The sequence below is a fragment of the Orbicella franksi genome, chromosome 2 (assembly GCF_964199315.1).
Source record: "Orbicella franksi chromosome 2, jaOrbFran1.1, whole genome shotgun sequence".
In the NCBI taxonomy this organism is placed as follows: domain Eukaryota; kingdom Metazoa; phylum Cnidaria; class Anthozoa; order Scleractinia; family Merulinidae; genus Orbicella; species Orbicella franksi.
This window is the reverse complement of record NC_138146.1, coordinates 32442417-32455733: the sequence shown is the minus strand read 5'-3', so window position 1 is coordinate 32455733 and position 13317 is coordinate 32442417. Positions and strand designations below refer to the sequence as shown.

General features: G+C 38.2%; 1 protein-coding gene across 1 annotated transcript; it reads right to left on the bottom strand.

Annotated features, from left to right (window-relative positions):
- Nucleotides 1-1968: 1968 nt before the first annotated feature.
- LOC145479384 (CUB and peptidase domain-containing protein 1-like) lies at nt 1969-6110 on the bottom strand. Its single transcript, XM_081457738.1, has 3 exons — nt 5971-6110; nt 4973-5174; nt 1969-2862 (listed from the first exon to the last, which is right to left on the bottom strand). Exons 1-3 carry the CDS (start codon nt 6023-6025, stop codon nt 2325-2327), a joined length of 795 nt encoding a protein of 264 aa, XP_081313864.1. The 5' UTR covers nt 6026-6110; the 3' UTR covers nt 1969-2324.
- Between the last annotated feature and the right edge of the window lie 7207 nt (nt 6111-13317).

Sequence of the window (13317 nt, the reverse complement as noted above, 5' to 3'; positions counted from 1 at the left end):
GAAGTCTAAAATTCTGTTAAAAAAATCATTTGATGGTGAAATTGCCAAAACAGCCTCTCAACGTAACAAGAAACATTTGCTTGTCTCGAATAAAGGGTTTTTATCCGAATTTATATCGTTTTCTTTGTATGGAAAATTGTTAAAAATGTGCCCTAAAATGGCCGCTGAAAGCCCTCTCAAAGGGGCGAAACCAAGATGGTGGCCCCAGCGCTAAAATACGAATCGAATTGAACTGAAAATTATATTTTTGTGAATTACTTATCTAGACTATTCATCTGAGAACGTTTGAGGAATTTAAATTTTTCTGGTCCTAATGACCATAGTTGAAATTTACAGAGGGCGCCTCAGTAGTCGTTTATAGCGTGTTCATAGCGTGTTCATAGCGTGTTCAGCAGTCGTTAATAACAAAACAGCGTAGCTCATTTACAATTATTAATAAACATTATTGAGTGTTATTTTATAAGATTCATTAAAAAAGGTTGAGAGTTCTTCATAATATTTCTCTCTCAATCAGCACTATGTTTACATGAAAGTACAATGGCTATGGTGCGCTGTCACTTCCCAAAAATGTTATGGAGTGGTCTCGACCTATAAATGTAATTGGTGAGTGTTCAGGTTTCCACATGCCCTGCAAAAGTCTGGAGAAGGTTCAGCGTTGAAACAATCGAGTTCGGGTTAAAAGTTGTGATGCAGGAAACTGGGTGTCATTTTTATGACGTATGATTGGTCAAGGGACTTAATGATTCCATGCCAACCGATTTTGACAGGCATACTTTTATGAAAGTTTGAATTTTGCTGTTTTTAATGAAAGAACTTCGCCCATTCATTAAATCCTTCTAGATATATCGTATGGCCTCATAACCTCCGAAAAACTGACCATGGCGAACAAATCCTACGAAATAAGACTTTCAAGGTCACTGTAGTGTATTAGGACAGCGGTTGTACTGAAAAGTGCATGTACATCCGGGAATTGTGTATTATTTGTGAGCGCGAAAACAGCGAGCGAAAGTGTAGCAAGTTGCTCCGATTAGAAGGATATCTTTTAGCCTTTGTGGCGTGTCTAAGTGGCTTCAAAACTCTACAGTCACCTGGCCAAATTTTGATACGGTAAATAGCTTCTTATCGTATCTTTTTTGGTGCGCTTCTAAAGCATATGAGGCTCGTTTGGACTATGTCTCACCCAAATACCAACCATGGCTCGATCAAACTCTCCTGATACGTAACCAAAGTGAACTGAATATTATTTTATCCTGACAAGATTGCAGCTTTACGAAAATTTAAGCTACGCGTCTTTAATTCAATTTCCGTCGATAACAAAAAATGAATTTAGTGTAAAACTAGATTCTTCCCAAAGAATTCTTCCTTATGAGACCTTTAGATATTTTACCCGCAAATCAAATTCCCTCATGTACCGTGTTGGTGTTGCGAGATATTTGAGGGTTAATAAACACAATAGCCTCCATTTGGCGCGAAAATATGCTTGGATATTTGTCCTTGGACATTATCTGACAGTAACAGATCAAGTCCGCGGACAAATATCCCGCGAGCATATTGCCGCGTCAAATGCAGGCTATTGTTTATTTGCCACTCTCTACAAATATGGCAAGCGTGCCCTTGATTTTTTTGGGCGTTTCCATTTCTATTTTGGTCTAGTTTTCTATATTTTGGGAGCGTTTTTAATAAAGCAATTATTCCACTCGCGTTTGTTGGGTATTTGATGGTTATATACTGTCTACTTTCTCATATCCAACGCGCGCTAGTGGAATAATTGTTAAATGTTTTGGCTTTCTTACGGCCTACGGTTAATTTAGTTCCTAACAGTTAACAGAAATCCTCGAACTTAATGGCCATTGTCTTAATCAGTCAATTGTTTTAAACAGTTAAATATGAGTTTTCATTGTTTAAAAAAGTCCAAAATGTATTTGTTTTCTGTAAAAGATATTTAAGGTCTTAGGTCCATTCTGGGATAGATATAGCTAGTACTAGGTGTCCGAGCTTTTCCCTTTACTACCAAGTCAAAAGACAAGACACAAAAAGGTCTTGACAAGAGATCTTGAGACTTTTACTTTCGGAGCTTAATTGTTTTACGGTTAACAATTTTTATGGCTAACGGTTAAAATTCCAATTTTCACGCCTAACTGTTAATTTTTTGGCCCGTTTTAAGGTTAACGGTCAACCCCATTGAGACCCTCCAAAGTTTGTTGTAAATACTTACATTAATAAACACTTGGACATAGAAATAATGCTCTCGTTGTCTTTATTGGTCTACCTGGTATGTCTACATTTGTTTTTCTTCACAGCTGCGTCACTAATCTACTTTTTCTTTAGTTGCTGTTCATCTTATCCTCGACCCAGCTTTTCATGTTGCGCACCTTAGCATAGACGCCATAATAATTTGGTGCAGCGCAACCGTACCCCCAGCTAGTGGCTCCCTCCAGGTACCACTTGCCACCAAACTCGCAGACCATGGGACCTCCACTATCACCCTGACAGGCATCCACCCCTCCGGCGTCTAAGCCCGCGCAGATCATGGACTCGTGAATCGTTTTTGACCCGTAGGAGGCCTTGCATTTGGCATCAGAAACAATTGGTACTGACGCTTCCTGAAGGTAATATGGTTGGGATCCCCCTGATGATAATGTTCCCCAGCCTGTAATGTAGCACCTCTTGTCTGGTACCAGGGCATTGCCCGAGTCTGGGAGGCATACGAGCCCCACACCTGAACGGAGTTGGGCTGGAGTCTTCAATTTCAGGAGCGCTATGTCGTGTGCTAACCCCACGGGTGTATGGTAGTCCTCATGCATTATGATCTTTTCAACCTCTATTTCTTGTCCAATGTCGTTTATTTTGTAGGCTCCCAACCTACCGAAAAGCAATGAATAAGATGATGAATTTCAAAAAATCGACACTTCTGCACCCGGCAGGGCTCGAGACGGTTTCTTGCGTATGCAATGCAGTGGAACAACATATTTTTAACGAGTTATAGCCTAGCTAGAGCGAGGTAGAGCAATTAGCCGGGGAAGAAATAACTCACTCAGTCGGTCAGTTAGTCGTTCAATCAGTCAGTCAGTCGATGAGTAGTAGACCTCTTGGGGGTGGTAATCCCGCTGACCATGGTATTTCGAGAGAGGGGCGATATTTTCCTGACCACTGTGAACAAAATGGCTGCCAAAGCGATGAACTGATCTTAAGCAATTTGGAGTCGAAGAAGTACTCCCAAATTAGAGGCGACAAGTCGAATCTCCCGTAAGCCATCACCCAAAATGTCAAGCCTAGGAGGTCCCTTATGGGAGGTGGTCGCTTGCGAGAGCTTAGACCACATTGGGTCAAAATTCTGCCTCATTAGCATATGGTAACTGCAGAGACTGACCCCATGTTTTAAATGTTTCTTTTTTATTAATGTGAAAAGTCAAATTCGAGAAAAAATCCGATATTTCCCATTGAGAAATTTCCGTCTCTTGTACTACCCAAGAATGCGATCATGATACAACACCCTATTATCCAATTTTCTCTCTATTATCTGTCAAGTGGTCGCTTACGGGATGTTAAAAACAAAAGAAAATTTCAAACTTTTAGCTCTAAAAGTGGTCGCGGTCGCTTACGAGAGGTTCCTAATATAGTGATTTGACTTGGGAACGTTTGGCATTTTGGAAAGAGGTTGTCGCAACCAGAGGTTCGACTGTATTTGGTGTGCAACAAAAGTGGGCATAGAATTCGAACCATCGCTAACTTTGACGGCGGCTTTTAACCGAAGCTTTGCCAAAAATCATATGCGAGGGTTTCACGTTCGAGAAGTGTTTTTCTTTTCTTTCCACGAATTATTTCAGTCAAATTTCCACACCGTCTTATTTTCTTGTATAATTACATTACCTTTATTGCTTGAACATTTTTATTTTTTAACATCTATAGTAACATAGAGCATTCTTTAGTAACTGGGATAAAAAGGTTCCACACCAGGAATCGAACCGGGGACCTTCAGATTACCCTGCTGAAATCTTACAACTTGACCAATCCACAACTGATGAATTATTCATGAAGAAAAACATCGGTAAATTTACAGTTAGCTATAAACCTTCTCAGAGCGAGTTGTCGGGCGACTTTTACAGCGGGTAGCTATCAGAGAACGACATTCATGATAGGACGCTAGTAGATTTATATTAATCATGAGTATTTATAGTGGACGGGTATTTCTTCTGACGCCCCCGAGGACATTTGATCGCTTGGCGCGTTCTCGTAAAAGTCTTCTGGCAAAGCGCATGGCTTGCAGTTCTAAAACCTTAGCGATTCGCCATTTTGGTAAGTTTGGGGCCTGCTCTCGTCCTGGGGGTGACTCCCATATAAAAAGGGCAGGGTGCTCGTAGTCCCCTCTAGGGGTTAAAAACGAGGTTTTAGTATCTGTTAGGGTGTTCAGCCCCAAATGCTCCACAAAGGCAGCTTTTCCTTTTAGGGTATTGAGCCAAAAAAAATATGACAGGCGATAACGTATTGTTTCAGAATTGGTTCTATTTAAGGGTGAAAAACTTTTCAAGCCACGCCAACAAAATAGGATCTTAGTACCTCTTAAGGGTTCTCTTGAAAATTTCCGACGAGGAATCTCGTCCTTTTTATATGGGAGTCCCCTCCCCGCTCTCGTGCGAGTAATTTGTAATTTGTAATGAAGATGTTTGTAATGAACTCTAGTCCTAAGAACAGAACCCTCGATATCAGCTAATTCTTAAGGCGAGCAGGCGTCAAATAATGTGTGGATTTGGTCTCGTCTGATAGAAATTAAGTTGATTATTGAAGAGCTATTAACCATTGCTTACCGCTTAACCGCGCCTCGCACAACTCAGACATGCGCTTGTCTAAAAGAATCTGAAGTGATGTCGACGGATAAAATGCTGTGATACTTTCCCTGCGACTCGCTTCTGGCTTAACAGTCCTCGAACTATCAAGCCAAACTACTGATCATGAATTAAGTAGAACCACAAACCTCACAACAATCCGGCTTGCACTTGTTCCTGCGACGCAATGAGAAGCAGTCAACACCCATCGCTCATGAATCAGAGATCCACCACAAAACTGTGATCCTCCTCCAGACCCGGCCAGTAGAGCCTGCCATGGCCAGCTGTCTTTTTGGGCCTGGGTACCACCCACGATACGAGAACCAAAGGGTCGGGTACCGCAGCTTACGCCTAGTGACAGAAGAGAAAGTGAGATCGCCTTAACGAATACGTTTTTTAAATATATAGCCTGCGCTAACAAACCGATTTAGTATAATTTTAACATCTTGATCTTTATTATTCTATCATTGATTGGTACTATTTTGAGCTTTGGCCATTGCTTTCGAAATTTAAATCTTGAAAGTTTCGCTAAAAGAAGGTTTTTTCGATTTACCCGGAGTCTGAGGAAGAACAGGTGGCGGAATTGCTGAAAAAAGAAATAACAATCACATTAAACAACTAGGAATGTGTTTACTACAATTTGCAAATGGAACTTTTGCATCAGGAGTGCTGCTGCAGTAATTTAATACACTCAAAACGACTGACATGATCCAACTGTATATATTTGTTAAGAATCTTCCAAGTAAGATTGTTTTCTAAGTGAACTACAAAGCCAAATTATAAGATGAGCTTCTGCGTCTATTTCCGAGGACCGATTATTATTTGTTAATAAGCAACAAGTGATTTAAATTAAGAATGGTAAAATATTCTAAACAAATTTTAGGGACATTTTGGTTGAAACTAGTCAGAGCCAAGCCTTGAGCTCAGAAGTTTCGTTACTCTGTACCACCACTGCTTCCTCACAAATGTTTCCCTGTTTAGGCACATTGCCGGTAATTGCCGAAAGAGATCAACCTTTCCAAAAGTACATTTAATCCCTTGACTACTAAGTCAACCTATGGAAGAGATTTCTTATACCAAATTGTGAATCTAAAATGAAGGGAGATAGCAACTGGATACAGAGACTCAAACTCAGCAATGTACAAACCATTTGCAGCGGTGTACGTCAAAGCAGATAGCAGCAAAATTACCACGATATTCATCTTGAGTCAGTTCTGGATTCAGCCTCAACTGAAAATACCTTGAAGGAGGAAGATTGTTGGTTTATATAGTTTACTCATGATCACTCACTCAACTTGTAATAACCATGTATTTTCAGCGTGTTTATATATACTTAAAAGCCATTATGTAAGTTTGTTTAATTCTGTGAACAGAACGAAGAGTTGTCAGCACGTTCGCAGAAAACTGTTTAGACATAAAAGAGGTGAACCATTACAACTGTTTGAAGATTGTTATCCCTCTCCACCCTCAAGTTTTCTAAAGGCCCATATACTTAGGTTGAAACACTTGAACTGGGTTAACAGTACGCTTTCACTAAGGAAACGTTTTAACACGAATTCAAAACTCATTTTTTCATCTCAGTTACGTTTTATTTTCTAGATATATCTTCCATTATTATTTGTACAGCTTTACGAATTTTAAATGACTCATAAAGGAAGTGCCAAAAAAATAATAATAAAAGCAAAAGCAATTTACAATTTTTTTAGAGTAAGACATAAAACATCTTTAAAAACATTTTCGGTATTGAAACGCATAAAATGTAAAATAATTTATGTAGGCAGCTATTTAAATGAAGGTCCATTTAACAATTATTCTATGTCCCTTTATAATTTGTCTTGTTTACATCCTGGCACTAGCTTTTAGGGAAACTTTATTCAACATACGGACAGGCACGAAGTTTCACTTATTGATACATCTCAACTTGTCTTAAGTAAATAAAGAAGAAGAGTTCATGCGATGTTTCCTAAAACACTACTCCTGTACGCTTCTTACGCAACATTCATTCGTAGAATATCTAGACTACAGCTCATTGGTTTGGTCATCTGATCCTGATCGTCTTTGAAGCAGTTTACTATATTTTTCTTTATTAAGGTGGGAATAGGTGATAGCAAATTGGAACAGGTTTAGGGTATGATGGAGATGAAGTGGAAGGGGAGTTGATAGAGCATCAATTCAAAAATATTCAGTACAGCACCAAGGCATTTAAAAATGTATGTCCAGTTATGCAAGTTATTCAGTCAATCCAGATGGAGAGACGATGCTCCAAGGTTCTTATATCGTGGGTGCTACTGGCTTTTCATGCGCGTTCTCCGTTTTTTTTGTCAAGTCTTTATAGTGACCCAAGAGATTTTTCTCGAGGCTTCACCGGCCGGGATTCTATGTTGGGCAACGTGTTGTTCTCCGGTCGACCCGAATCCTGAGAAAAAAATCTTTGGTATCCACACGATAAAGAGGCTCGTCCATGTTTTTCCTATCAATGACAATTGTTCAATTTTAATCACCTAGCGAGTAGTATCTTTTCTGTCCTGCATGCGCGCATGAAATACACGACAAGAATTGATCAAGCTCCTAACTTGCATTATCAGAAAATTTAGGTCCAATACAAAGGTATGAGCCGTATACACTTTAAGTACACAGCTCTTAAGGTTGTTTACCTGGAGACTGTAGATAAGTACCAGCCTGATAGGCCATTAGACAAGAAAACAGTACCGCCTTCGATAGACCTTGATAAATAATGCGCTTATTGACTATTTGCACAGCACCTTCGCGGAAAAATAGCTTTTTAAGCAATCGGGAGTCTGACGATTGAGAAATACTGCGCTACAGAGAATTACATCATTTTCTTTCTTGATCAACAAGATTACCGTTGGCTACAAAGTTTTGAGCTCAATTACAGTTGTAGCTAAAGCACATAAACTCGGCTAAAAAGGTTAACTTTCTTAAAATGTTACAACTATAGCTACTATGTAGACAGTTACCCACTGCAGACATTTTCAGTCAAAATTCATTTCTTTGATGACATTTTCTTCCATTTGTTAAAATTTTTAAGTGCTCGAAATGTTCCTAGCTAAATGTCAACAAAAGATGAAATGTTTAAATAGGTAAAAGCGAAATTGTTTTGGTAAACGCGGGCTTAAAAGGTGGGAACAGAAAAGACTAATCTGAAATCATTTCTGTAAGCAGATATTTAAATCGTAGTACATTTAGCATTGTACTATGTACATTGTGTACGATATATTTTGTCCATGTTTAGCTTGTGTATGCACTTGTTTTTTTTTTGGAAAATTTCAATCGTGGAACGGAAACTTGTAGCAAAAAATGATCCCGAGGTCTTCATTCATTTTATCCAAGTCAATGATAAAGCTACACCGTGCGGGGTGATTTTTGTTGGTTTTTTGCTTAGAACAGTGCTAGAATTATCATTGAATGCCTTCGCTCACACACAAAATGCTGAGGTAGTACACCACGATAAAGATAAGAGTTAATTGTTGTCATTGTTAGAGGAAGTTGAAGAAAATTGTACTTTTGGAGCGAATTGCAATCAATCTTAACAGTTTTTTAAGACACTTCTACTGAATTGGAAACCCCCTGCTAGACTAAGCAGTAAATTATAGCACCGTTTTCGTAGGTTCAGTGCATTTATATCATAAGTAGTTTTAACCAAGCTAACTTATTACATTTAGTTTCGCATCGGTGAAACAAATGATGAGTCATGTTAGGTTTCATTATAGTGCCCCATTTGTCGGTCTCGAGGTAAAGTTTAGATCATGCTAGAACCAAGGCTTTTTATTCACTACAACGCTTGGTCAGCAAGGATAAACGTGGCTCAACCAGAAAGATGCAGATTAATTTCAGGGGAAAAATTATGTGCGAATCAAAAGAGAAAATAAATAGACTTACGTCTAGTACCTTTTGCAGCGATGCCAAAAGCGTAAAAACGCCCAGTGCACCAATATCATCATCCCATTTCCTGGCAACTCCATAGTTACGTCAGTCTTTGTTTAAATGACGATTGCCAAAAATCTCCGCAGTGAATGAGAGAACATCGCATTGATCGCTAGAAAGAGGCAAATGGTTTGAATGGGGCTTAAATGACAGCTGAGAATTGGTCAAAATTTTAACTATCAGCTGAGAAAGTGAACGGCCCTTATTTTTAACTGATAGCGCTAGCTGACATGAAAGATCTGCAAAATTTACGGATAGTAACTGAGAAACAGACTCAAACGTCAAACTGATATCTGAGACTCGAGTACTCCCATCCAGATCCTCATCGCATTTAAGTCTTTCATTTAATTTCAGCTTCAATATATTATTACAGCTTTTGCCTGATATGCATGCTGCTATACTTAATGTAAAAGAGAATTAAATCGCTGTAGAATGGTAACGATTTATTATCCTACGGTGGGATCACTAGAAAAACAGTATTTATTTCTCAACCAGCACAACGGAAGTCATAAGCAATAGCTGATCTTGTCGCTCTATTTTGTGTTAGATACTGTAAAGAGCATATTTTCTCAGTGGTTTCAGTCTACCTCAATTCTCTAAAATGATTTTCCGTGTAAAATAATTTTCCGTTGCGCAGAGGCTGAAAAATACCTGCATGTAAGTTACCTATGGCTTTAGTTTGATGCACAACGCTTTAAAGGTAAAGGTAAAGGTAAACTTTATTTAGCCAGGGTGGCCCATTCAGCGTCGAGGCTGATATCCAGAGGGGCCCTGGACTAAAAATATAATAATTAAAAATACAAGACATCGTGATAATTTAAAAATACAAGATATAAATTTAGAAATACAAGTAATAATTAAAAGTATAGAGTATGAACGAGCATGCAATAATTTATAAAAATCTAGTTCCTATATAATTTAAAAATTGTAGGCGTCAATTGAAACTTTGAAAGAAGAAAGTGTCTCGGCGTTTTGAATGCTACGGGGTAAGAGGTTAAAAAAGGCTGAGCCCGAATATCTAAAAGTTCGTTTTGCCAGGCTAAGTTTAGTTTTGGGCAGGTGCAAATCTGTTCTTCTACAATTATTGTAGTTATGCACGTTATAATTTCTTGTGAAATAGTCACTCAAATGTTTAGGTACTAGATTATTTAGACTTAAGTACATTTATGTCGTTTTCGCTTTGTTTCTAGCTCAACCCACCCTATAATAATCACCCTAAAGCTTTAAAAAAAGCTTGTTTATAATATTGCCGCCATATAAATTTATTTTATTATTTCTCAGGAATAACAGGTTTTTTTCAGGCAATATTTACTACTAACAACAGATCATACAGGTTTCTAGTACTTTTATTACTTGATTTCATCGATCTATTCTGTGATAAAATATAGAAATATTCAAACTAAAGATGGGTCTTTCCAGCTAAGAGAACTTGTTAAGCTGTGTTTAATTACTGCTTGTACCCTGTACCAATGGAGAAGGTTGCCTACACTACTCCGGTAGATTTAAAACCTTTCAATACTTTTTATTTTCCCACCGACCCATCGCTTACATGACTCTGTCGGCAAAGTTAAAAGGCTAGGCACTATTTAGTGGAAATTATTCTCCATTGTAACGAAACACGCGCGAGCAACACACTAATAGCCGACATTTTGCTCTTTTATTTGTATTTGTTTTTCTCCACTCGACGATGTGAATACAGTATTGTAAAAAATAAAGTTCAGTGAAAAGAGAGTAGAAAGGGCAAAATAAAGTAAATTTATTGTACGCTGACAGTATGAGGAAACGATCAAAAATTTTACACGATATTAAATCTAAGTATATTTTCCAGAGGTGAATCTAAGAATCTAATATTCTGACTGTTCGAGAAACTCAGATTTTTGCCGATATAATCATCTCGTGGGATGTGCGCTTACCATTGCACCAACCATGTTTGATGTATTTTTCTGACGGTTAATTAAGTTGTTAAGGCTCATTTTTCAGGAAAACATAGATTTTTTTCTGCCTAGGAGGAGCTCCATTTTTGTGAACGTAAAGCCAATCATATACTTGGTGTCTTTAAACTAACTGTTCTTAGAACAAAGCCCTTGGAACTTAGGTTGTAAACAGGCCACACAGAATGTCTTAAGAATATCCCGGCTATTATGTAAGCTTGCGAAAGCAAGGTTGAGTTGTTCAAATGCTATAGGCTGCAACTCTGATATGGCAAGAAGCCTTTCAGTAAAATCTTTGCGTCCTTTTTTTTGGCATTCTATAAATTTTTATTGATTTGAGAAGTTACATCCAGTGGTTTATAGAAATACATAATTCATATGCAAACAGATCTAGACACGCTACATCATTCATTACATATGCACACCTCAGTTCCTGTCACCTGTCTTTTACTTCCAAATGTAGAACATAATGCTCACACTAATAAAATCCATCAATAACACGAAATTGTACATGAACCACATTTTTGTACTTGCCCCATTTCATAATGTGAGCTGACAATTTTGTTATTCCATTTTGCGATCAGTGCATGCAGGGCGCTTTCCATTCAACCAAATATTCTGAAACGGAGACAAATGTTACGGAAAATTCGTGGAAAAATTTCAAGAAATCCGGAAATTGTTGAATTTCCGAATAATGAACAGAAAAAAAAAAGGTGACGCGCGTGTAAGCTGCAGACTGATGTGGCAAAATTGTGGTAGAGGGAAAAAGTTACGACGTATCAGTGTCGTTCCACGCCAAACATTGCACTGTTTCATCCCAGCGTAATATTGATTCATCTGACTTGCGCAAGTCTGATAATCCCGCTGTGAAGATCACCATATTTGACATCAGCTGCTGCAATGGCCATTTGTGCAAAGGAGGCAAAGTAATAAATAAATCAATCAATTATATAAATTAGAATGTTAAGAGAAGAAGCCACATCACCCTCAGCTGGCTTTCTTGAGGGGTCCTCTATCCTGGTCGAATTGGAATTTGGAGATTTTGGTTATTGTGGAGGGAGGAAAACCGGAGAACCCAGAGAAAAACCTTTGGAGCAAGGCTCTTGTAACTGCTCGTTTTTAAATTTGTGTTCAGCAGTCGCTAATGGCAAAACAGCGTAGCTCATTTACAATTATCAATAAATATTATTGAGTGTTATTTTAGGATTCACTAAAAATGTATGAGAGTTCTTCAATATATTTTTCTCTCAATCAGCACTATGTTTACATGAAAGTACAATGGCTATGGTGCGCTGTCACTTCCCAAAAATGTTATGGAGTGATCTTGACCTAAAAATGTAATTAGTGAGTGTTCAGGTCTCCATATGCTCTGCAAAAGTCTGGAGAAGGTTCAGCGTTGAAACAATCGAGTTCGGGTTAAAAGTTGTGATGCAGGAAACTGGGTGCCATTTTTATGACATATGATTGGTCAAGGGACTTAATGATTCTATGCCAATCGATTTTGACAGGCATGCTTTTATGAAAGTTTGAATTTTGCTCTAGATATATCGTATGGGCTCATAACCTCCGAAAAACTGACAATCGCGAACAAATTCTACGAAATAAGACTTTAATAGTCACCGTAGTGTATTAGGACAGCGGTTGTACCGACAAGTGCATGTACATCTGGGAATTGTGGAGTACGTGTGAGCGGGAGAACAGCAAGCGAAGGTGTAGCAAGCTGCTCCGATTAGAAGGATGTCTTTTAGCCTTTGTGGCGTGTCTAAGTGGCTTGAAAACTCTACAGTCACCTGGCCAAATTTTGATACGGTAAATAGCTTCTTATCGTATCTTTTTTGGCTTATAAAGCATATGAGGTTCGTTTGGACTATGTCTCACCCAAATACCAACCATGGCTCGATCAAACTCTCCTGATACGTAACCAAAGTGAACTGAATATTATTTTATCCTGACAAGATTGCAGCGTTACGAAAATTTAAACTACGCGTGTTTAATTCAATTTCCGCAGATAACAAAAAAATGAATTTAGTGTAAAACTAGACTCTTCCCAAAGAATTCTTCCTCATGAGGCCATAAGATATTTTACCCGGAAATCAAATTCCTTCATGTACCGTGTTGGTGTTGCGAGATAATTGAGGGTTAGTAAACACAATAGCCTCCATTTGGCGCGAAAATATGCTTGGATATTTCTCCTTGGACATTATCTGATCGTATCGGATCATGTCCAAGCACAAATATCCCGTGAGCATATTGCCGCGTCAAATGGAGGCTATTGTTTATTTGCCACTCTCTACAAATATGGCAAGCGTGCGCTTGATTTTTTTGGGCGTTTTCATTTCTATTTTGGTCTAGTTTTCTATATATTGGCAGCGTTTTTAATAAAACAATTATTCCACTCGCGTTTGTTGGATATTTGATGGTTATATACTGTCTACTTTCTCATATATCCAACGGGCGCCAGTGGAATAATTGTTAAATGTTTTAATTTGGCTTTCTTACGGCTTATGGTTAACAGATATCTTCGAAATTAATAGCCATTATCTTAAACAGTTAAATGTTTTAAACAGTTAAATATGAATTTTTATTGTTTAAAAATGTCCAAAATGTATTTGTTTTCT

What these genes read in the sequence shown, in the direction of transcription:
- LOC145479384 (XM_081457738.1), bottom strand. Translation starts at nt 6,025, where the DNA reads ATGAATATCGTGGTAATTTTGCTGCTATCTGCTTTGACGTACACCGCT. An exon ending in GACGTACACCGCTGCAAATG is followed by an intron (nt 5,175 to 5,970) that starts GTTTGTACATTG and finishes TTCTGTCACTAG; the next exon opens with GCGTAAGCTGCGGTACCCGA. An exon ending in GCAAGCCGGATTGTTGTGAG is followed by an intron (nt 2,863 to 4,972) that starts GTTTGTGGTTCT and finishes GCTTTTCGGTAG; the next exon opens with GTTGGGAGCCTACAAAATAA.